Here is a 26,181-nt window from a genome sequence, read left to right on the forward strand (position 1 = left end):
TCAGTATTTTACTGTAACACACAATGCACTGATACAGCAGATTACTGTAAAATGCCACACTGACCCTCAATGAGTGATTCTCCCCAATATGTGGCCAACCCTGGGAATAGTGTCTCATCTCATGCTAACTGGTGATTCCCACCAAGCATAATACCCCTTTTGGTCTAATTCACTTCTTTTCTCTTAAGGCTAACTCATTTCTAATGTGCCCAGTGAAAGCATGTTTTATTCATAACTTTAACATGGACTGCGCACAGTATATACTTTTCTGGAACTATATTTTTTTTAAAATGGACACCAACAAGACTGTTAAGATGTGCTGAGGGTCAGGTGACTTCTACAAACTCTATACAGACTACCTCAAGTTTCCAGAAAGTTTTTATTTGAATACATATAGATGGAGTGTTCCCCCCTTGAATAATACCAAGACTAATATTACCTGTGGAATTTACGCTTGCTACTGTTTGTGGATTTACCAAAAACACAAGTCCAGACTTCATGTCTCTGAGTTTGAACCTTAACAATGAGAACTGGACAGAAACCAGTTCATCCTAAATAACTGTGAACAGCTCGTCCATTACCTCATTGCGTAGCCATAGTTTAGGACTTCCTGATCATTCTGGGTGGACAGAGTTGATCATGTGACCAAAACTGCCTATGGATAATGAATTGTACTTATCTTATGATCCACAGAGCAGACTACACTGACCACCTGCTGCAGAAAATCAGCAGCAGAAAAGGCAATAGAAAACACATTTTTACACCTGGAGACTGTTGCATCTAAACAATCTCCCCACCTGATTCCCATTCCAAGCCCACCTATAAAGAAACTTCATTTCCTGCTGAGAAGAAGCTGCAAGTGACTAACTTCACAACTTTGAGAAATCCTACAGTAATCCCTGATATATGACTACAGTTATTGAAACCCTTTCAGAGTGAAAACGCTACATTCGTTAGGTCTGCAACAACTGTTTTCCTACAGTGAGCCAAATTCTGAACTATTTGTTTGTTTATAACTTGTAAAAGTGCACTATTCTCTTGAACTGTGTCTTTTTCATGTGTATGTGTGTGAGTGACGTAGAGTTCATATTTTTGGGGCAAACACATGAATAAAAAATCCTCTGTTTAAACGCGCAAAAGCTTGCTGAAAGTATTTAAATTGTCTGCCCACGCGCCAGGACTAAGTTAACACGCACATCTTCCTCTTCAAAACAACACACTGATTACGAACAGTAAGGGAAAGGATACAAGGGCTTCAGTTCTCTCCCAACCGTGTCCATAACAAATGACTAGTAAGAGATTTGAAGAAAGTGCTGATTCATTTATATAATTCGAACAGAAATAGAAAATGGATTGGAAATTAAGCAATTCCTATTATTTCAACATAGTTTTCTGACTGATCAGTATAGCCAGTAAATGCCTTTTGCATCTGTAGTAAATTATATCCTAAAATACTGAATATTTTAAATTGAAATTAGTTTCCATACGTAAAGCTGATCATATATTCAGAATATTTTTCATTTTCATTATGTTATCTGTGCTCAGGTTGTGAAAGACTTACCAGATATAGTTGTACCCGTAAGGAACGAAGTATGTTGACACCTTTTAAAATATAGTCCCCAAATACATGGGGTTTTTTAAGTATTCAATTACCTGCCCATTGAGTATTTTATTTAACATTGTTTTTTCTGGTTAAAGCTTTAGGATCCGATTTAAGATTGTATTAACTTCGAGTTAAAAAAAGTGTTATAATAATAGTTGAGATCAATGTTTAAAATTCAAAATACTATGTTGCCATTGGCTTACAAATGAGCTCAACAAATCAATAATATACAGCATATTGTGTATTAAAACCCTAAAGTCAGGGCACACTGCTTGTCAATTTCCTATGCTTACATTTGTAATGAAAACAACTTATGTAAACCTGGTGTGCTGGTGTTACCGACAGTGCTGGGGCTGCTCAGGAGAATGTAATTACAGCATGGTAGGTTTGCGTAGGCAGTTATGTAATAAACGTTGATGTAGGGATTTAAGAAAGAAGTAGAGCTTGATTTCTTGACATTAGAAATCCTGAAGTGCTTCATAACCAATAAAATGTTTTTGAAATGTGGTCATTGTAATGCTATTACTGAACTTTTCATTGTCTCTGTTACTGTGCCTTCACTCTTGGCAGTGCCATGGCTCCGTTGGTGGCTTGCTTACCTCTGAGTCAGAAGGCTTTGGGTTCAAGTCTCTCCACAATATTCGAAGTTCACACTCTAGTGCAGCACTGAGGGAGAGTTGCACTATCGGAGGTGCAGTCTTTCAGATCCGAGACCCCATGGACTATTTGAAGAAGAGCAAGAGAGTTCTCCCTGGTGTCCTGGCCAATATTTATCCCTCAACCAATATCACAAAAACAGATGATATGGTCATTATTACATTGCTGTTTGTGGAAGTTTGCTGTGTGCAAATTGACTACATTACAACAATGGCTACACTTCAAAAGTATTTCATCACTTATAAAACACTTGTGGACATCCTGAGGTTGTGAAAAGTGTTATATTTTTCATTATCACCAAGTCTTCATGCTTCCTGTAACTGAGTCTTCTCTGTTCCTTCTCACTTCTTGCCTTTACTTTCAGTCAGTCGTGTAATAATTTTAGAACAGTTTAGTTCTACTGCCAAAATACATCTCTGCTGATCCAGGCCTAAGTTGAAAGGTTCTGTTAAATCTATTGTGGCCATTCTTATGTTTAGAATTATCTTGTTAGCAAGTGTTATTTATGTATCTGAAATTATCATTTCACTTAAAGTTGGCCTCTAATTCTCATTCCTTGTGTTCCCTGTAGAGACTGGCCAAGGCTGCAGAGCAGTTTCAGAAGGAGCATCGTTGGCAAGACGATATTAAGGTATGACCATTTCAGTTTTACTTGGTTCCGAGAAGGGATCTTGATTTCCTAGTTTACTTTAGGGGTTGGTCATCTCACATCCAGATGGGTTTGCCCAGTGTAAGGAGTATTTGTCTTACATGTTGACTGGATGTAGAGATATTGTTGCAGACCAGCTTTATCCAGTATTACAAGGAACCGGGAACAAACGTGCCCCAACAGATTTACGACAGAGAATGAAATAAGTCATTTGTTTTGAGTGCTTGCGGTTTTGCCAATGTTTTCTGGCATTTCTCACTGTTTCCTGGTGATTGCTAGTGTTCGTCAATTGGATTTATCACCTTCAGGTTCAATTGTTTTCTTTCTGTGAGGTAAAGGTCATCATATTATTTTCTACACAGAACTTGGGAGCTGTGAATATTTTTTAGTTGAAAATTGAAAGTTATTGCTGGGTTTAACGGTCAAAGCTGTAGCAGCATTCCTGTATTAACATCACAAACGCAATGTACTTTCAATAATTAAATGATAGTAAAGGTTATTCGGATGATCGAGGTTGCTGTACTTTGCTATCTCTCTCTCTCTCTCATTTAGATTCAGTGCATGAGGTGCTGAGAATGGAATCTAATCTCTTTCGGGGCCAGCATTAAAAAGACAAACACGACAATTTTCAGTTTTGAGCTGCCTCAGCCCTTCATGATGATTCCCAAGCCACAATTCTACTTAAACATTGAAATACGTGTTTATACACAAGTCTATCAATTGCACTTCATACCACACCCAATGGGTGGAATTTAATGGACAACTTGGGAGCGGACTGGGAGGCTGGGGTGGGGTGTGGGGCGCTTAATCAGATGGGAAGGCTCAAGATGGATAGATTGTTGCCTTCCCAACCCACCACCGATTAAGTCCAGGGCGAGGAAGGTCAAGGTTAATCTTCCCACCCCTAGGTCAATTGAGGCCCTTAAGTTGTTAATTATGGGCTACCTATGGGCCTGATCCCACCGCTGCTGGTATTGGTGGCCTGCCTGTGAGCTGGCTGGGGCGGGGTCACTTCTGTTCAGGAACCCTGTGCTGTACGAAGGGCTCTGCCAGTGGCAAGGGCTGCCCTGCAGGAAGACATCCCAACCCTTCAAACCAACTCCCCTACCCCCCCTTGCTGGGGCCTCCCTGACTGACCCCAGTAAGATGAGCTCAATTACCTGTTTTGCTGCCTCTAGCACTGTTCCTTCTCCTAGTCCTCCTGCAATCCCAGCAGTGGTCACCGCTCCCAGTGATGCTGCTTATAGTCATCAGATCATAAGAAATAGGAGTAGGAATTGGCCATTCAGCCCATCGAGACTGCTCTGCCATTCGATAAGATTACAGCTGATCAAACCTTGGCCTTTACTCCACTTTCCTGCCTGTCCCTCATGCCCTTGATTTCCTTGTATATCAAAACTCTACAAGAGTGCCCTGAGAGGAGCCCACAGGTGCTTCTGCTCCTCTACTCTTTTAGGGCACACTTACTTCTCAGTTGAGCATGGAGGGATATGAGTACCCAGTGATGACTCTAGGTTTCGCATTTGCCTCTCACCCAGCTGTTACTCCATCAAGCTTTTGGATGAGATGAAACGCTGTGATAAGCTGGATGTGGCTATCCATGAGGGTAGTCACTCTCTGAATGGAGGAAATAATTAGAAATAATTGCAGACACTTCCACTACCAAATCAGTTTAGAGACAAATCGCAATACTGAACTACAAACTCAGGTAACCTTAGTGCAGCATAACAAGGTCCAACTGTAGGAATTTCACAAAGGAATCTCTCAAATATGGAAAGTGCTGCAGTGCAGTTTATGCAACTGAGCCTCAAAGAATGATTGATTGAATCTTCCTTAATATTTAGGCAGAGACGTTAGAGTGACTTTTGCTGACAAATATTCAAAAATCTTGGATATCCAAGCTGAACCTTACCAGATCACGGAAATCATTGCAGACAGGATTTGTGTCGAAGATTTCTCACTCCTGTAAGAACTGCCAACTGTAACCTTACAAAGAAGCTTTACAACAGGAGGAACATCAAGTGGTTAACAGAAGGAGCTGGTCATTAGCAGATATATGAAATGGAGTTAGAAGTCTGACTAATACATCAAAAGTTATTGTCTACTGCATATTGTGAGGCTGCTCCTGCTAAAATGACCCAATATATACTTGTGAATATTTGTGCTCCTTTTATTGAGGACAGGAATCCCAGTCACTAAGCCCGAATTGAACAAAAGGCACTGCCATGCTGACAGATTTGTGAGTGTCTTCGACATAATTCCAAATAAGGAAGCCCTAGCTGGAATGTCTGCCTGATGTTGTGCATGGCATCATCAATAAACCTTTGTTCTTATTCGTTCACAGAATGTAGGCAATGCTGGCAGACCAGCATTTTTAGCCCATTCCTAATTGCCCTTGAGGGGAACTGCCTTCTTGAATTGCTGCAGTCCATCTGGTGTAGATACACCCACCGTGCTGTTAGCAAGGGAATCACAGAATTTTGACCCAGCGACAGTGAAGGGACAGCAATATTGTTCCAAGCCAGGATGGTGTGATGGTGTGTGGCTTGGAGGTGAACTTGCAGATGGTGGTGCTGCCTTTGTCTTTCTCCACCTTAGCCAATTTGTTTCTCGTACCTTAATAAATTCCTTTGTTCAAATTTAACAACCTGGCTTCAGATTGAACTACCTCACTTTCAAACATAACGTAAAATTCTATCATATTATGGTCACTCACACCTAAAGGTTCTTTTACAACAAGATTATTAAATGACCCTTTTTTGTTACATAATACTAGATCCAAATTAGCCTATTCCTCAACAAAAACAGAATTACCTGGAAAAACTCAGCAGGTCTGGCAGCATCGGCGGAGAAGAGAAGAGTTGACGTTTCGAGTCCTCATGACCCTTCAACAGAACTGGTTGAATCCAAGGAGAGGGGTGAAATATAGCTGGTTTAAGGTGGAGGTGGGGGGTGGGGGGGAGAGAAGTGGAGGTGAGTGGTGTGGTTGTAGGGACAAGCAAGCAGTGGTAGGAGCAGATAATCAAAAGATGTCACAGACAAAAGAACAAAAGAACACAGAGGTGTTGAAGTTGGTGATATTATCTAAACGAATGTGCTAATTAAGAATGGATGGTAGGGCACTCAAGGTACAGCTCTAGTGGGGGTAGGGGGGCATAAAAGATTTAAAAATAATGGAAATAGGTGGGAAAAGAAAAATCTATAACAATTATTGGAAAAAACAAAAGGAAGGGGGAAGAAACAGAAAGGGGGTGGGGATGGAGGAGGGAGTTCAAGATCTAAGGTTGTTGAATTCAATATTCAGTCCGGAAGGCTAGTTGGAAGATGAGGCGCTGTTCCTCCAGTTTGCGTTGGACTTCACTGGAACAATGCAGCAAGCCAAGGACAGACATGTGGGCAAGAGAGCAGGGTGGAGTGTTAAAATGGCAAGCGACAGGGAGGTTTGGGTCATTCTTGCGGACAGACCGCAGGTGTTCTGCAAAGTGGTCGCCCAGTTTACGTTTGGTCTCTCCAATGTAGAGGAGACCGCAGTGGGAGTAACGAATACAGTAGACTAAGTTGGGGGAAAGGCAAGTGAAATGCTGCTTCACTTGAAAGGAGTGTTTGGGTCCTTGGACGGTGAGGAGAGAGGAAGTGAAGGGGCAGGTGTTGCATCTTTTGCGTGGGCATGGGTGGTGCCATAGGTGGAGGTTGAGGAGTAGGGGGTGATGGTGGACCAGGGTGTCCTGGAGGGAACGATCCCTATGGAATGCCGCCGGGGGGGGGTGAAGGGAAGATGTGTTTGGTGGTGGCATCATGCTGGAGTTGGCGGAAATGGCGGAGGATGATCCTTTGAATGCGGAGGCTGGTGGGGTGATAAGTGAGGACAAGGGGGACCCTATCATGTTTCTGGGATGGAGGAGAAGGCGTGAGGGCGGATGCGCGAAAGATGGGCCGGACACGGTTGAGGGCCCTGTCAACGACCATGGGTGGAAAACCTCAGTTAAGGAAGAAGGAGAACATGTCAGAGGAACTGTTTTTGATGGTAGCATCATCAGAACAGATGCGACGGAGGCGAAGGAACTGAGAGAATGGGATGGAGTCCTTACAGGAAGCGGGGTGTGAGGAGCTGTAGTCGAGGTAGCTGTGGGAGTCGGTAGGCTTGTAATGGATATTGGTGGACAGTCTATCACTAGAGATTGAGACAGAGAGGTCAAGGAAGGACACTTCCCAAAAGCAAACTGGGTGACCGCTTTGCAGAACACCTGCGGTCTGTCCGCAAGAATGACCCAAACCTCCCTGTCACTTGCCATTTTAACTCTCCACCCTGCTTTGTTGCCCACATGTCTGTCCTTGGCTTGCTGCATTGTTCCAGTGAAGCCCAACCGCAAACTGGAGGAACAGCACCTCATCTTCCGACTAGGCACTTTACAGCCTTCTGGACTGAATATTAAATGCAACAACTTTAGATCTTGAACTCCCGCCTCCATCCCCACCCCCTTTCTGTTTCTTCCCCCTTTTGTTTTTTTCCAATACTTTATATAGATTTTTCTTTTCCCACCTATTTCCATTATTTTTAAATTTTTTATGCCCCCCACCCCCACTAGAGCTGTACCTTGAGTGCCCTACCATCCATTCTTAATTAGCACATTCGTTTAGATAATATCACCAACTTCAACACCTCTGTGTTCTTTTGTTCTTTTGTCTGTAACATCTTTTGATTATCTGCTCCTATCACTGCTTGCTTGTCCCTACAATCTCCCCACCCCCTCCACCCTAAACCAGCTTATATTTCATCCCTCTCCTTGGATTCGCCTAGTTCTGTTGAAGGGTCATGAATACTCGAAACGTCAACTCTTTTCTTCTCCGCCGATGCTGCCAGACCTGCTGAGTTTTTCCAGGTAATTCTGTTTTTGTTTTGGATTTCCAGCATCCGCAGTTTTTTGTTTCTATTCCTCAACATACTGCTCTAGAAAACTATCCTTATCACAGCCCGGAAACTCGTCCTCTACAGCAGTGCTCACTAGATTTTTACAGCCGATTGAAGTCAACTATGATTACTTCATTTCCGATATTACATGTTTCTCTAAACTCCTGATTAATACCATGCCCCACAGTGCCACTACTGTTTGTTAGCCAATAAAGAACTCCTACCAATGTTTGCTGCTCCACACTTTGTTCTTCAGATCTGAAATCCTCCCTTACTGTCCTTCCTAAATGTTGAATATCCTTGAATATTCATATCCCAGTTTGGTCATCCTGTAGCTACATTTCTGTAATGGCAATTACATCATACCCATTTACCTCTATTTGTGCCTTGTAATCATCTACCTTGTTGCAAACTTTGATGGTGCTGTTAATGTCTTTTTGACATTATTCCACATTCCGCTTGCCTTTGCTTCGCCTGTCTTCTTTTTTCTTATTCATTCACAGGATGTGGGCTTCGCTGGCTAGGCCAGCATTTAATGCCCATCCCTAGTTGTCCTTGAGAAGGTGGTGGTGAGCTGCCTCCTTGAGGCACTGCAGTCCATGTGGTGTAGGTACACCCACTGTGCTGTTAGGAAGGGGGTTCCAGGATTTTGACCCAGTGAAAGTGAAGGTCGTTTCCAGTGCCTAAATTGATGTCGGGTGGTCCATTTGGTTTCATTCCTTTTTTTCAGACTTTGTAGCAGGTTGATACAACTGAGTGGCTTGCTAGGCCATGTCTGGAATCACATGTAGTCCAGGTAAGGACGGCAAGTCCCTAAAGGACATTAGTGAACCAGATCGGTTTTTACAACAATCGACAATAGTCATCATTAGACTTTTAATTCCAGATTTTTATTGAATTCAAACTCCACTATCTACTGTGATGAGATTTGAACCCGGGTCCCGAGAGCATTACCCTGGGTCTTTGGATTATTAGTCCAATGACAATACCACTATGCCATCACCTCCCCTTTTCTCACTGCTGCTTCTCCCTGATGGTTCACAGTTTATTGGCACAGAATTTTGAATGTAGTAGAACATGATCTTGACAGTTTGAAGGAATTTGAAAGCTGAGATAGTTTTCTTGAGAACTTTCTGCTTGTCGTCTCTCAACAAAAGTGTCCTAGCTGTCGGTTGCACTTATTCACATCAAAAGCCCTGGTGGAGGACGGGAGGCCAGCCAGTAGAGCATTGGTGTAATCAGTCTTGAGTGACAAAGGCATGGACAATGGTATCAGCAATGGATGGACTAAGGCAGGGATAGAGATGGATTATGATAGGCTGAATGTTTGTTGGAGGGACTATGGGGGAAGGAAACTCTGTTCAGGATAAAATATGATGCTGAGATTACAAGCAGCCTGGCTCAGCCTGAGATCGACCGTGTGGTCGATAAGTGAGGAAGGTATGGGGCCAAACATAAGAATTTGAATCTCCCCTATGTCTAGCTGGAGGAAACTTGCTGTTCATATATGACTGAGTCCACAGCCCAGCAGCAATGAAGAGCAGAGAAAGGCTGGAGCGAAATAGTTATGTGTCATCATATTGGTAGCTGACCTCAGATCTATAGATGATGTTACCAATGTGTAGAGGAGGGACCAACGTTTAGGGGATAATGTGGAGTGAAAAGCAATGGATAGAGATTCTCTCCTATGATCGGGTAGTCAAGATTGGAATCAAGAGAGGCAGTCTTCAGAAACTGGACCATTGTTTTGATCTCAAGGGAGACCATTAATTTTTAAAGAAATTCAAACTCCCTCGTTTTTAACTGAAATAATCATACAACAAGATTTCATGCTTTAAACAGGAAACTTTTAGTATACAAGAATTAACCAAAGCAAGTACCGCAAACTTGATACTATATTTTGTAAACACTTATTATTTTAGCCTGAAAATCTCAACAAGACATTCACTGTTCTAGTTTATTTCCACCCGAGAGTCCTCCCCTATATTGCAGGATCTTCATGGTTCATTCAGTTCTCTTGGTACCAAACCAGGGTGTGCCACTGGTCTTAGGAATTCACTTTGACTCCCCTCAGTTTCCCAGTCTGGCAGGAAGACTCCCAAAGCTCACTCTGCGAGGAATCCATTGGCTTTACCAGGCAGATCTGACTATTTTAATTCCTCAGGAATTTGGACTTTTCACTGAGCACAGGCCCCTCTCACAATTTCTGCTTAGTCGCTCCTGGTCAGGAACACCCCCATTTCCTAATGGCCTCTCTGCTCCTTGTTCTGCCTGCCAGCAGATACACCACTGCCTTCTCACAGCCTTCCAAGCTGACTGACTGTGTTTTTGTGCAAAAACACACAGATAAACCCAAACCAAAGAGTAGTTCCTTGCAACCTATCTGCATGACAATGTGGTCCACTCTGGATATCCCATATAGAGATCCAAACCAATCATCCACAATTCCCAAACTGGTCCTTTGATCTGAAAAAATTATGGATACCTTAAGATCTTCTCTTGTTTACCCTTTGCTTTCAAATCTTTCTTGACCTGGGACCCACATGAATAACTTACACCTCTTATGAAGACAACTGTAGACATCTTGTCTCTGCCAATATTCAGAAAGGGGTTCGGTGTTTTCAGCGTTTTCACACTTCTAATTCTAATGTTATAAAATGATCCATCCTGGTCTCCTCCTGGGGTCGCCAGCGTCACAGATGCCAGTCTTCAGTCAGTTTGATTCACTCCATGTGATAACAAGAAACGGCTAAAGGCACTGGATGCTTCAAAGGTGATGGGCCCTGACAACATTCTGGTATTAGCACTGAAGACTTGTGCTCTGGAATTTGCCACACCCCTAGCCAACCTGTTCCAGTACAGCTACAACACTGGCATCTACCTGGCTATGTGGTAAAATGCCCAGGTATGTCCTGTACACAAAAAGCAGGACAAATCCAACCCAGTCAATTATCACCCCACCAGTCCACTCTCGATCATCAACAAAAGAATAGAAGGTGTTTTTGACAGTGCCATCAAGCAGCACTTACTCAGCAATAACTTTCTCACTAACATTCAGTTTGGGTTCTGCCAGGGCCACTCAGCTCCTGACCTCATTACAGCCTTGGTTCAAACATGGACAAAAGAGCTGAACTCCAGAAGTGAGGTGAGAGTGACTGCCCTTGACATCAAGGCTGCATTTGACTGAGTGTAGCATCAAGGAGCCCCAGCAACACTGGCTTCAATGGGAATCGGGGAAAAATTCTCTGCTAAGGATAGTGTTCTAGGCCCAACCACCTTCAACTGTTTCATCAATGACCTTCCCTCCATTATAAGTTCAGAATTGAGGATGGTTGCTGATAATTGCACAATTTTCATCACCATTCGCAACTCCTCAGATACTGAAGCAGTCCCTGTCCATATGCAGCAAGACCTGGGCAACATTCGGGCTTTGGCTGATATGGGGCAAGTACTATTTGTGCCACGCAAGTGCCAGGCAATTACTATCCCCAACAAGAGAGATTCTAACCATTTCCTCTTCACATTCAATGGCATTGCTAAATCCCACTATCAGCATCCTGGTGATTACCATTGATCAGAAACTGAACTGGACTAGCCATATAAATACTGTGGCTACTAGGACAGGCAAAGGTTGGGACTTCTGCGGCAAGTAACTCCACCTCCTGGCTCCCCAAAGCCTGTGCATCATCTACAAGGCACAAGTAAGGAGTGTGATAAAATACTGTCCATTTGCCTGGATGACTGCAGCTCCAACAACACTCAAGAAGCTTGACACCATCCAGGACAAAGCAGCCCACTTGACTGGCACTCCATTCACTACCTTAAACATTCATTCCCTCTACCTTCTACGCACAGTGGCAGCAGCATGTACCATCTGCAAGATGCACTGCAGCAACTCACCAAGGCTCCTTTGACAGCACCTTCCAGCCCGTGACCATTACCACCTAGAAGGACAAGGGCAGCTGATACATGAGAACACCACCAACTGGAAGTTTCCCTCTAAGCCACTCACCATCCTGACTTAGAAATATATCGCCATTCCTTCACTGTCACTGGGTCAAAATCCTGGAACTCCCTCCCTAAAAGCACTGTGGGTGTACCTACACCACATGGACTGCAGTGGTTCAAGAAGGCAGCTCACCACCACCATCTCAAGGGCAATTAGGATGGACAGTAATGCTGGCCTAGCCAGTGATGCCATCCGGTGAAAGAATGCAAAAATACAAGCTCCCTTTGAACTGCAATGATTTTAAGCTTTGTTTATCGGCCACTCATCCAGGTTTTTCCCACCTATCTTACATTTAAAAATTCAATTGCCAATCAAACATTATACACCTAAAACATATGAATATGTAATTACAGATTCATAATACAATGGAGGGAAGCCATTTGCAGAATAATGGTACAGCCAACCATGTCAGAATGCAGATTGGTCATGGAGTGATAAAGCACCATAGTCACAGAGAATATTGTTTGTGATTTTGCTTAGATCTCTTTCAATGCTGTGGGATGAATGGAAGCATCATCAGAAGAATTCAGGCCTCAAGATGCAGGAGAGATAGGCTCAGATTTGGGAGGCAATCACATGTTCTGGAACCTTGGGCAAGAAAAGGAGATCAAAGATGTGGCTGGTGGGACAGAGGGATCATTTAGAAGGCAGTGAAACGAATAGGGTGTAAGAAGGTTCAGGAGACAATATAGATATTTTTCTGGAGAAAGAAAGGATCTGGTGAGAAGGCAGGAAAGTAGCATTGAAATAAAGCAAAAAGGGATGGGCTTGTCTGGACCAAGTCATTTCTTGCTTGTTCTAAAATTTCCACGGGTGGGATGAGGTTTCGTGAAGGTTTGTAAAGCTTAATAAAAATTTTTAATAAAATTCATTGATAGGTCCCAGGTCATGTGACACTGTCACATAAGGGGATATGTCTTAAAAATTTTTTTTCTTTATTAAAATTTCCAAAAGTCAAAATAATCTCCCTGAGGCAGCTCTGTGCCTCAGGGAGATTTCTGCGCTCTTTTGCATGCATGCCTACTCCTCCTGCCCGCACAGGGAGCACATAGAACTTCTGGGGGCGCATCACGCTGGGCGGGCCTTAATTGGCCCACCCACGTAAGATGGCAGTGCCCAGCCAATTGCGGGCGGCGACCGGCTATGCGCCCGCCCACACCCGCTTCCATCCAACCCCCGACGGGGAGAAAATTCTCCCCAGGGAGTTTTTGTATAGTACTGTTCAGAGCGGTTGGAAAAGGCTTATACATCACATACATAGCGATTGAAAAGAACGACGTACATTTATCTAGCAATCTACATGACCACAGACCTTCATAAGTGCTTCAGGTCAATGAAGCATTTTTTGGAGTCTAATCACTGTTATAAAGTAGCGTGGCAACCAATTGAAATGCATAATAGAGTTTAAAATAGAAGCTGTAGGATCTGTACATTCCAAAGTAGTTCTTTGGATGTACTGTTAGTTTGTATAGGCAAAAGCCTGAAAAGATAAATCCATTTCTACAGACTCATGAACTTGTGTTCTGACCATGCAAAGAAAATGTAAAGACTTTGGGTGGAAGTTGGTCCTAATTAGCAGCAATGATCCCAGAAGGATATTTAGATAGAGGATACAGGTAATAAAAGCAATGAAAGTACTGACCTTAATCAATGCCATACTTTTGGAGCCTTAAAATTGGGACACGTTGTTAAAGTAATGTAGGTCGCATTTATGGATGAGCAAGTTATCTAGAGGGTCTGTAGATAATGAAACTAGGGCAAACACAGTAATACTCAACTTCCTTATTGCCAATGCCTCCAGGAATTAATCCCCGCCACCTCCTCATAGACATACCACAAACCTCCCTCCACCCCACACACTCCATATTGTTATGACCGAGGTGGGGACACTTGCAAATACTTAATTCCAGCACATGGAGCAACTTAGGAGCAACTTATATTCACATCCGGCTGTGGACTGCTAAAAGGCTGCTGCCTTTTCACAAGCAGTTGGTCCTTCCTTTTTAAAGCAAAGACAAAACCAACTTTTAAACATAGCTTTCCAGACATTTTTTTTTCAGCGCATAACCACCATGTGACCCCCTTTGTACACAGTCCACCAGGGTCAAGAGGTGCTGCTTAATTACCTTTTCTTGTAAAAGGATGTCTTTTCCTGGACCATTTTTTGTGGTTAGTATTCATAACAATACACAAGCACACATACACACGCGCACACACACAGACACACTCCTTAATCCCCCCACATGCACAAATCTAACCCCCCCCTCCACCTCACACAAATCCACCCCCACCTCTCTCACACGTACCATGCACGCTATGATATGGTGTAAGGAGATGAGAAGCTACTCCCTTGCTTAGGTGATGTTGACTTCCGCTGTTCTGAAAAATGAAAGAACACAGGCTCACTTTACTGGTTCAGAGTCAGGTCAGTGTGTATTTGGCAGAGTGTCTCTGTAGCTTTAATTTTACATGATAGTCTGCTCATTCCTCGAGCTGAGCAAAGTACCTGTCACATCCAGTGCATCTCAGGAGATTTTGATGCCTGTTTTCAGACTTGCTCAACCATTCATGTCATGTGTGGAGCATGCATTTAACAAGAATATGGAACGTGGAATCTTTACAGTGTGGCACTGAAGAGTTGGTTGTTGCATTGATTAAATTAGTGGCTTCCTTTCTGATGCTTTTCTTTGCTCTATGAAAAGCAGTTATTTTAATAATACTGTGAGGAATTCAAACTTTTTACTCATCCAAAACACTGCTGCCCATATCCTATCCTGCACCAAGTCCCACTCAAATGTCACTTAAATATGTTAGCATGCCATGTGGCTATTTTGTTCCTGTGATTGGATGATGATCATAGCATCTTGTAGCAATGTACAGGGCCGAGCAATACTGACACTGTCTTACGCAGGACTGAATAATACAGAAACGCGACTGACACAGGACTGAAGAATGCTGATTGTCCTGACAAAGGACTGAGCAATACTGATACTGTTGTCATGAACACTTCATCGTAGAAAATGGGTCATCTTCAAGGACCAAGAACATTCTGGAAGAATTTGTATTTTAAAAGACCATGTCCCTTAAAGGGTTGATGCAGGACTCTGATTCCTATTCCTGGATAAGACATTATTTTACAAGAAAAGGTAACTAAGCAGTTTTAAAGAAACTGGAGACCTCTTGATCCTGGAGAACTGTGTGGAAAGGGGGTCACATAGTAGTTTATGGCTCGGGGTAAAAACATAGCTGGAACTCTGTTTAAAAGTTGGCTTTGATTTAAAAAAAGAAAGACGAACTGCTTGTGAAAAGAAGACAACAGCCTTTTTGCATTCCAGAGCCAGTCAACAGCCGGATATGAACATAAGCTGCTTCTAAGTTGTTCTACGTTCTGGAATTGAGTACTTGCAAGTGTTCCTCAAGTCTGCCTGAAAAGCCGTGCAAGAGTCATCGATTGTTTCATATAACCCTATAACCCAGATGTCATTTCAAGGACTCCACCATCTATCCTTTTCCCTTCAACCATTGACCGTTAACCTTTGGCAGAATTTCTCTCTTTTTTGGGGGTGTGTGTGTGACTTAAGGTATTTTGAAAGAGTAATTAGGAAACTTCCATATTTCATACAGTATGTTAATAAGTTTTGCCTTTCTATTTGACAAGACTGGTTTTATAATGAAATAGTAATTTTGTTGTTTACTGAAGAAACCTGTTCATTGAGTGATCATTCTGAGATTAGTAGAGAAATCACATATTTGGCCATATAATTTAAATATATGTTGTGATCGTGGAATAGTGGGACTAGAGACAGACAGTGCACTCCTCCTATCCCGGTTGTAACACTGTGCGAAGATAGCATGAAGAATATTGACACTGCACTAACGCAGGAATGAAGAATACTGACTGTACTGACAGAGGACTAAGCAATGCTGAACCTGTATTAAGACAGCATGAACAATGCTGACACTGTGCTAACACAGGACTGAATGATTAAATAGTCACAGCTCAAAAGGAGATCACTCAACTCGTCATGCCATGCTAGCTGTCTGCAAGAGCAACTCGGATTGTCCCACTCCCTGGCCTGTCACTTTGCAAACTCTGGCTTTAACTGCTGGCATACTCGTAAGTTTGTAGACGCTACCTCAGCAAGACTGAGCAAAACTGAGTGCACTGACACAGGACTGAGCAATATCGCTGGTGTATTAATATGAGACTGAACAATGATACTGTGGTAACACAGAACTGAACAATACTATAAGACATAGGAGCAGAAATTAGGCCATTCGGCCCATCGAGTCTGCTCCACCATTCAATCATGGCTGATAAATTTCTCAACCCCATTCTTCCCGTAACCTTTGATCTCCTTACCAATCAAGAACCTATCTCTCTCGGTCTTAAATACACTCAATGACCTGGCCTCCACAGCCTTCTGTGGCAATGAATTCCATAGATTCACCACTCTCTGGCTAAAGAAGTTTCTCCTCATCTCTGTTCTAAAAGGTCTTCCCTTTACTCTGAGGCTGTGCCCTCAGGTCCTAGTCTCTCCGACTAATGGAAACATCTTTCCCACGTCCACTCCATCCAGGCCTTTCAGTATCCTGTAAGTTTCAAACAGATCCCCTCTCATCCTTCTAAACTCCATCGAGTATTGACCCAGAGTCCTCAAACGTTCCTCATATGTTAAGCCTTTCGTTCCTGGGATCGTTCTCGTGAACCTCCTCTGGACTCTCTCCAGGGCCAGCACATCCTTCCTGAGATACGGGGCCCAAAATTGCTCACAATATTCTAAATGTGGTCTGACCAGAGCCTTATAAAGCCTCAGCAGCACATCCCTGCTTTTATATTCTAGTCCTCTCGAAATAAATGCCAACATTGCATTTGCCTTCCTAACTATTGACTCAACCTGCAAGTTAACCTTAAGAGAATCCTGGACTAGGACTCCCAAGTCCCTTTGCACTTCAGACTTCTGAATTCTCTCCCCATTTAGAAAATAGTCTATGTCTCTATTCTTCCTACCAAAGTGCATGACCTCACACTTCCCCACGTTGTATTCCATCTGCCACTTCTTTGCCCCTTCTCCTAACCTGTCCAAGTCCTTCTGCAGCTTCCCCGCCTCCTCAATACTACCTGTCCCTCCACCTATCTTTGTATCAGTTGCAAACTTAGCCAGGATGCCCTCAGTTCCTTCATCTAGATCATTAATGTATAAAGTGAAATGTTGTGTCCCATCACTGACCCCTGCGGAACTCCACTAGTCACCGGCCGCCATCCTGAGAAGGACCACCTTATCCCCGCTCTCTGCCTCCTGCCAGACAGCCAATCTTCTATCCATGCTAGTACCTTGCCTCTAACACCATGGGCTCTTATCTTACTGATCAGCCTCCTGTGTGGCACCTTGTCAAAGGCCTTCTGGCAGTCCAAGTAGATAACATCCATTGGCTCTCCTTTATCTAACCTACTCGTTACCTTCTCAAAGAATTCTAACCGATTTGTCAGGCATGACCTCCCTTTGATGAAACCATGCTGACTTTGCCTAAATATAAAAACAAAAAACTGTGGATGCTGGAAATCCAAAACAAAAACAGAAATACCTGGAAAAACTCAGCAGGTCAGGCAGCATCTGTTGAAGGGTCATGAGGACTCAAAACGTCAACTTTGTTCTTCTCCGCCGATGCTGCCAGACCTGCTGAGTTTTTCCAGGTATTTCTGACTTTGCCCAATTTTACCATGCACTTCCAAGTATTCTGAAATCTCATCCTTAATAATGGACTCTATAATCTTACCAACGACCGAGGTCAGGCTAATCAGCCTGTAATTTCTCATCTTTTGCCTCACTCCCTTCTTAAACAGGGGGGTTACATTAGCGATTTTCCAGTCCTCTGGGACCCTCCCTGACTCCAGTGATTCCTGAAAGATCACCACTAACGCCTCCACTATCTCTTCCGCTATCTCCTTCAGAACTCTGGGGTGTAATCCATCTGGTCCAGGTAGTTTGTCTACCTTCAGACCTTTCAGTTTTCCTAGCACCTTCTCCTTGGTAATGCCCACCATACTCACCTCTGCCACGATACAATGACAGGACTTAAAAATATTAATGCTATAATAACAATGGACTCAGCAATAATTATACCATACTAACACATGTCTAAATTGTCATTGAAAGAGGCGTGATTTTATCAAGGACAACCAACATTGATTTTTTTTAAGGGAATGTCTTGGTTGACTAATTTGAATGTTTTGAGCAGGAAAAATGATGGTCAATGAGAGTAGCGCATTTGATGTCGTCTACATGAATTTTAGCAAGACTTTTTACAAGGTCCCACATGGCAGACTGATTGGCAAATTAAAAGCTCATAGGATACAAGGGAAGGCAGCAAGTTGGATCCATAATTAGTTCCGTGCAAGAAGCAAAAGTTAAGCTGAGCAGGTGTTTATGTGTCTCAAAAGCTAGGGTATGACAGGGCTCAGTATTGGTTCACCTGTTGTTCGTGGTATATATCAATAATTTAGACGTAATTGTAGGGGTCAGGATTAAGAATTCTTCAGATGATGTGAAAATTGGTAGAGTGAGAAAGAAAGCTATAGATTGCAGGAAGATATTAATGTACTGGTCAGGTGGGCAGGAAAATGGCAAATGGAATTCAGTCCAGAGAAGTGTGAGGTATCGTATTTGGTGAGGAAAATCAAAGGATACATAATGAATAGTAGAATTCTGAAAAGTGTAGAGAACAGAGACCTTGCAGCATATGTCTACAGATCTTTGAGGGTAGCAGGACAGTTGATAAGGTGGTATATATTTCATTTAGCTGGGGAAGCAATTATAGTTTGACCTCAAGCTTAGCAATCCAGTCAACAGCTTCAGGTGACTCAGTGTGAATGGTTGTAGTGTCACCAGGAATGGATCTCTCTGGGCAGGAGTTCAGTAGGGGGGCGATGGTGTGACCTGGATGGCCATGGTCACAATTTGAGCTGTTCCTCATGTTCCACATGTGGAGCAAGTAGCCACATCTTCCTTGGGTCATCCTCAAGGGGTTGAGGGTTTTCCAGATTTTCCGTAGAAGTTTGAAACCTGGGACTTCACTCAGGTTAAAACATAGAAACATAGAAAATAGGAACAGGAGTAGGCCATTTGGCCCTTCGAGCCTACTCCGCCATTCATTATGATCATGGCTGATCATCCAACTCAGTAGCTTGCTCCTGCTTTTTCCCTATATCCTTTGATCCCTTTCGCCCCAAATGGTTAGTTGCCATGTTATGGGTGGTGATGTTTGCAGTCAGCCAGGAGGTGTGCCATCGAAAGGTGGAGCTGTCATCAGTTTGTAGGATGTGGAATGTGTTCCAGTAGAGGCCAGGGATTTCAGATGGCTGTGTGGGTTTTTTGAGGTCCTGTGTCAAAGCGCTTTGTTTGCTGTCAGACAGTGGTTTTCTTTGACAAGGATGGTGTGTTCTTTGGGAGAAAGCAACCTTCAAGAGGTCCTTCTATTAAAGGAAGTTTCCTAACTTGAAAACATGCAAACTAATGCTGTCAAGAAGTTTACCGACCTCCGGCCACCAGGCTGTCAGTCCAAGCTGCAGAAACCCATTGGAAAACAGATAAGGTCGTCAAGAAGGCATACTTTCCTTTACAAAAACAGATTTACCTGGAAAAACTCAGCAAGTCTGGCAGCATCGGTGGAGAAGAACAGAGTTGACGTTTCAAGTCCTCATGACCCTTCAACAGAACTGAGTGAATCTTAGGAAAGGGGTGAAATATAAACTGGTTTAAGGTGGTGGGGGCGGCGGTGGGTGCGGGGGGAGAAGTGGGGGGATGGTGGTGTGGTTGTAGGGGCAAGCAAGCAGTGATAGGAGCAGATAATCAAAAGATGTCACAGACAAAAGAACACAGAGGTGTTGAAGGTAGTGAAATTATCTAAACGAATGTGCTAATTAAGAATGGATGGTAGGGCACTCAAGGTACAGCTCTATTGGGGGTGGGGGGCATAAAAGATTTAAAAATAATGAAAATAGGTGGGAAAAGAAAAATCTATAACCAATTATTGGAAAAAACAAAAGGAAGGGGGAAGAAACAGAAAGGGGGTGGGGATGGAGGAGGGAGTTCAAGATCTAAAGTTGTTGAAATAATATTCAGTCCGGAAGGCTGTAAAGTGCCTAGTCGGAAGATGAGGTGCAGTTCCTCCAGTTTACGGTTGGGCTTCACTGGAACAATGCAGCAAGCCAAGAACAGACATGTGGACAAGAGAGCAGGGTGGAGTGTTAAAATGGCAAGCGACAGGGAGGTTTGGGTCATTCTTGCGGACAGGCCGCAGGTGTTCTGCAAAGCGGTCACCCAGTTTAAATTTGGTCTCTCCAATGTAGAGGAAACACTTGAAAGGAGTGTTTGGGCCCTTGGACGGTGAGGAGAGAGGAAGTGAAGGGGCAGGTGTTGCATCTTTTGCGTGGGCATGGGGAGGTGCCATAGGTGGGGGTTGAGGAGTAGGGGGTGATGGAGGAGTGGAATTCCTTTCTTGGTTGAAACCTAGTGTATAAGAGTAAGCAGGTTATGCTCGAACTGTTTAAAACACTAGTTGCACCATTGCTAGAGCACTGCATACAGTTCAGGTCATGCATTGCAGGAACGATGTCATCACAATAGAGAGGGGACAAATGAAATTTGAGAGGATGTTGTCTAGAATGGAATTTTTTTTTAACTCATTCAAGGGAAGTGGGCTTCGCTGGCTGGCCCAGCATTATTGCCCATCCCTAGTTGTCCTTGAGAAGGCGGTGATGAGCTGCCTTTTTGAACCGCTGCAGTACATGTGGTGCAGGTACACTCACAGTACTGTTAGGAAGGGAGTTCCAGGATTTTGACCCAGCGACAGTGAAGGAACGATGATATATTTCCAAGTCAGGATGGTGAGTGACTTGGGGGAGAGCTTCCAGGTGGTGGTGTTCCCATCTATCTGCTGCCCTTGTCCTTCTAGGTGGTAGTGGTTGTGGGTTTGGAAGGTGCTGTCTAAGGAGCCTTGGTGAATTCCTGCAGTGCATCTTGTCGATGATACACACTGCTGCTACTGTGAGTTAATGGTGGAGCTAGTGAATGCTTGTGGATGTGGTGCCAATCAAGCCGGCTGCTTTGTCCTGGACGGTGTCAAGCTTTTCAAGAGTTGTGGGAGCTGCACTCATTCCAGGCAAGTGGGGAATATTCCATCACAGTCCTGACTTGTGCCTTGTAAATGAAGAGGAGGAACTGGCACAGGTTAGACCAGGGCTAGGTGGAGGAATTGGCTGAGCAGCAAGAGGCAGCTCAAGAAGGTCAGGAGACTGGTGACTAGGGGCCAGTGTGACAGCAAACATTGGCCCCACCTGAGCTACATCACAGGCAGTACAGCTACCTGCAGATGAATGAAAGCCAATGCTGGAGGCACCTCGGGATGTGGTTGTTCACATCTGCCAGCTTCTCCATAAGGACTTCAAGAACTTGGAGGTAATCCCACGCCAGTGCATTAAAAGTCGCCACCGCTTTAAGCGTCTTTGCCAGTCACTCATTCCAGGACTCCACTGAGGATCTTGCAGCATCTCTCAGACAGCAATATACAAGTGCATCCAGGAGGTGACAGATGCCCTGTTAGAAGAGATCACCAATTTGTCAAGTTCTGCCTGGATCCCGAAAGCCAGGCTGCCAGAGCTTTGGGTTTTGCAGCAATTACAAGTTTCCTGTACGTGCAAGGGGCTATTGACTGCAGACATGTGGCCTTGAAAGCTCCCTGGCATCAGCCAGTCATATTCATCAATAGGTAAGGTTTCCATTCTTTGAACATGCAGCTGATGTGTGATCACACCTGACAAATCCTGCATGTTTATGTTCAGTTTCCATGGAGCTCTCATGAAGCCTACATTCTGAACCACTCTCAGGTGCCACAAGTTTTTGAATGAACTCAGCAAGATCTCGACAATTGCAGATATCTCCTCTGACAATAAGGATGGTGAAGGGGATAGTGATAACAAGGGTTAGGGAGATGTCATGTGGGCAGTGGCAGAGACCATTGCAAGGGTACTACACAGCAAAGAGGTCCCTGACAATCTGAGAGTAAGCAGCTGATACATTTCTTTTACTATTTGGTTTTTATCCTCTGTTGGCTTGTAGGCCACAGCTCCTTTTTAGTAACACACGTTAAACTTTGCTGTCATGTACCTTGATTTATGAAAGCTGAATTAAATTGCACTATTTTATATCTGCCCTGCTGGTGGTTTGATCCTTTGTGAAGAATCCTGTTTTGGACACCATGAAATAGGCTTCGTAGTCTTGTGTATATTAACAGCAAGTTTTTATGAGCAACTCATAACTATGTACATATTTACAGTAGAGGGTACAGGAAAGGAGCTACTTCTGTCTAGGTCTTTACCCAACTCTGTCCAACTTTAGATTGGAAGAAATAGATGAAACCATACTCAAATACGAGTCAAACCTCCTAGCTAACAACAAGAACAAGAAACACCAGAGCTTACCATTCTCCTGACAGAATGGTAAACGAGATGTGGAAGGGTTATAAGGCCTCCAGACCGCCTGAACCTCTAACTTCAAGAACTCGAAGGGGGGAGATGGGGTAGTGAGAATGTTGCTAATGTTGTTAATGTTAAGACTGTAATGGAAAAAATTTAGAATAGCATTAACGTTGTAGCAATAAGGTTAATGCACAAGACTTATAACAATATAATACTTGGAAGTAAACTAAAGTAACTCTATATCCATGGGATAAAGACTTGTGGGGGGGGGGTGTAGTAGTAGGGTCTGGTATATAAAGGGTTAATGTGGAACTGAGTACAGTACTGCCCATACAGTGATGTAAGAAGACACATGACCCACAGCCAGGAGGAAAGGAGCTATTTCTTCCATTGTGAAGGTTAAACCATGCCTGGTTGGTCTGACTGGCTTGGCAGCGTATGGTTGTTGTTTGTCTTGACCATTGCTTGCAGGGTTGGGTGAAAATGGTATTTATCTACTTGGCTGTATTTTTTTTTCTTTCTTTTCCATTTAGGTCGTCTGGAAGCTCGCTCATGCCAAGGAAGAGCATTCCTGTGGCAAGAAGAAGATTGAGTAGCATGCTCACCAAGCTTTTTGTTGTTGATGGTGTGCAACTATTACCAGGTTACAGCATCGCTTGTAGTTTTGGCATGCTGGCTGGAAGTTGCTGTGTGTGCACAGTGGTTGGTGTGTCTACCGACTGTACCATCATTGCAGTGGCTCCTCAGACTGTTGATCTTTCTCTGCTATCACTTCCACTGGAGGTGCAGTGATAATCTCGTCAACCTCAGAGAGCTTCCACACGGCCTAAACGGAAAAGGAAGAAGAAAAAAAACAGCCAAGTAGATGCATACCATTTTCATCCACTTAAGCAATGGTCAAGACAATGAACAACCATACACTGCCAAGCCAGTAGGTTGGTCTGACCACTTTCAGGAGTCTGGAATGATGATGGACAAACCTGTTCCATAAAAGGAAGACATCCCAGGTGAAATCAGAGTCTGATACTCTTTAGTGTTTGAGGACTCAGGACTGTGCTTTTCTGGCTGGCTAATGACTGTGGTAGTCTTGACAACTTCTGCTGGCTGGAGAAGATCAAGGATTACACAGGCATCCCTGCTCAGAGGAGAGAATGCTGATTGTGGACAACGTAACATCAGCTGAAAGATTTGTTCATCACCATACCTCAGTCGTTCAAGGATCGTGCCAATGACCAGGAGTTAGACTTCTCCTGCTCCATACAGTCGTGTGTCTGTCATTGGATTCCAAAGGCGTTGGAGCCATGCTTCCTTATCTGACAGGAATGTCACTTTGGCACCTGAATCTAATTTAAAATTTGTTAGAAGACCATTTACCAGGATATCAGCAATCCAAAACAAAGAACCACATTCTCTGATGTCCCCAAGAAGAATGGCTGTGCGTCATCTGTGTCTATGGTCTCAAATTCATGGATGATCTTTGGGATGTCTGTGCGGTGCTGGGGCTTTGACTTGCACAATTCACCAAAGTGCCCTGTCTCTTGCAATGGAAGCATTGAGCAGTACTTGCAGGACACTGAGCTTTTTTGTGAGTACACTTTGCACTGCAGTTTTGGCAAAGTGGCTCTGCTGAGTGGTTCTAGTGTTGCATTCCCTGACTTGGGTGGACCTGCACTTTTGTGACTTGATATGGTGGACTGGGAGTTGATTTCTGCCCCATGAAGTGTTCTCTTCCCTTTCAGTGGTCCTGTGTTGTTCACGAAGCTCAGACAGTCTAGCTAGCTGGATTGCTTTGTCGAGGGTAAGATCATCTTTAGTTTGTAGGAGGTCAAAGAGTGAATCATCTGCAACACCCACCATGATTCTGTCTCAGATGTGCTCAGACTTTTAAATTGCCACATTCACATTCCTCTGCCATCCTATAGAGATTGTTAGTGAAGGAATCGACAGGTTCCCTAGAGAGTTGGACTCTTATTAAATTTAGCTCTCTCCAGTATTTTATTGGATCTCAAGTTGAAATACACATTGGAAGATTTCAGATTATCATCAAATTTGGCTGATGATTCATCAGAAGCCTGTCATGCAATGATGTTGTTTGCTATTGGCCCAATCGAGCAAAGAAGTACACTAACTTGTTCTGCCTATGATTTTTTATTGAGAGTTGTAGCAATGTTGTATCTTAAAAATCCTCTCCCGCAAAGACTGCAGTTGTGTGACTGCTCTAGGATATAGCTGAATCCCAGTAGAGCTGGAAGTGTGGAATTGCAATTCATTTTTGATGATTTTAAAAAGTGTGGGTACAGTTTTAAGAGATTGTAAGCTTCCAAGATGATATTGCCAGTTAATGCTGAACAAAGCATCTTCCTGCACTTGCTGTTTTTTGGCGGGATTTTCAAAATGGTGGCAACATGCTTCTGCTGGGGAACCACAATGGCGGTGGAGGTAGCTGACTGCCATTTTAATTCATTCAGCGGTATCATGTTATGAGTCAGGACTCTTAGAAAGGAACCATGGTCTTGCTGTTTTTCGAATATGGACGGTCGCAAGGTTCCAGGAGTGGACAAAATTAATTATTAATGATTTTTTTGGGCTGTTTTTGCCAAACTTGGCGCCACGTGTTGAGACTCAGTGTCTAGGATCAGGTTTAGTGATGGATTGCTTTCAAACAACGCTTCTGACTAAATTACTTAAAAGGAGTTTCTCAGGACTAGCTGGCCTGTAATTTGATTTTATCTCACCCTTGCAGGCTGCAAGCTCTGCTTGTTGAAGCTAGTTTTCCAAGATGGATGAAGTCAAATCGTCAGCTTGAGTAAAACATAAGAAATAGGAGCAGGAGTAGGCCATTCGGCCCCTCAAGCCTGCCCTGCCATTCAATAAGATCATGGCTGATCTGCCCTAGGCCTCAACTCCTCTTTCATGCCAGCTCCTCATAGCCCTCAACTCCCCGATATTTCAAAAATCTGTCCACCTGCTCTTTAAGTACTTTCAGTGATTTAGTCTCCATGACTCTCTGGGGTAGAGAATTCCAGACATTCACTACCCTCTGACAGAAGAAATTATTTTGCATCTGAGTTTTAAATGAGTGTCCTCTTATTCTGTAAGTTCAAGATTCCCTCACTAGTGGAAATATCTTCTCAACATCTACTTTGTCAAGCCCCCTCAGAATCTTGTACATTTCAATAATATCACCCCTCATTCTTCTAAACTCTAATGAATAAAGACCTAACCTGTTTAGCCGTTCTTGATAAGTCAACCCCTTCATCCCAGGAATCAGCCCAGTGAATCTTTTTTGAACTGCCTCCAGTGCCAGTATATTCTTTCTTAAATACGGGGACCAAAACTGTACACAGTACTCCAGATGTGACCTCACCAACATCCTGTAGAACTTCTACCTTTCTTGTTTGCTTCTGTCTCTGGAATTTTTTAGATTTTTTTTCTCTCTGGTGAGTTTTCTCAGTACCTGTAACTTCAGTTGGGAGCTGGGTTCAGTGCAAAATCCATTGAAGGTGCCCTTATTCTTTGTTTCTCAGAATTCTTGTTGGGGTTCGAGGTTTTAATCCCAATGCTGCCAGAATCCTGCTTCGGACTCCATGAAGTAGACTTCATTGTCCTGAGTACATTAACAGCAAATCTTTATTAACAACTCATAACTCATATATATATTTACAGTAGAGGGTACAGATATGGAGCTGAGTCCAGTCTAGGTCTGTACCCAACTCTGTCCGTCTTTAGATTGACCCTGGCTCTGGATCATGTGTCTTCTTACATTACTGTGTGGACGGTATTGTACTCAGTCCCACGTTAACCCTTTATGTACCAAACCCCGCTACTACGCTTTGCACACTTCAAACTGTGCTGGTATATAGAACCCTGGCTCTAA

The 26,181-nt window shown here is 43.4% G+C and overlaps 1 protein-coding gene across 1 annotated transcript in view; it reads left to right on the forward strand.

Annotated features, from left to right (window-relative positions):
• The window catches only part of cacna2d2a (calcium channel, voltage-dependent, alpha 2/delta subunit 2a), a 758,554-nt gene that overhangs the window by 161,227 nt on the left and 571,146 nt on the right, over positions 1 to 26,181 (forward strand). The window contains exon 4 of the mRNA XM_041191642.1: positions 2,832 to 2,891. Coding sequence (XP_041047576.1) covers positions 2,832 to 2,891 — 60 coding nt within the window. The remainder of the gene's footprint in view (positions 1 to 2,831; positions 2,892 to 26,181) is intronic.

The sequence above is a fragment of the Carcharodon carcharias genome, chromosome 7, assembly GCF_017639515.1.
Source record: "Carcharodon carcharias isolate sCarCar2 chromosome 7, sCarCar2.pri, whole genome shotgun sequence".
NCBI lineage: Eukaryota > Metazoa > Chordata > Chondrichthyes > Lamniformes > Lamnidae > Carcharodon > Carcharodon carcharias.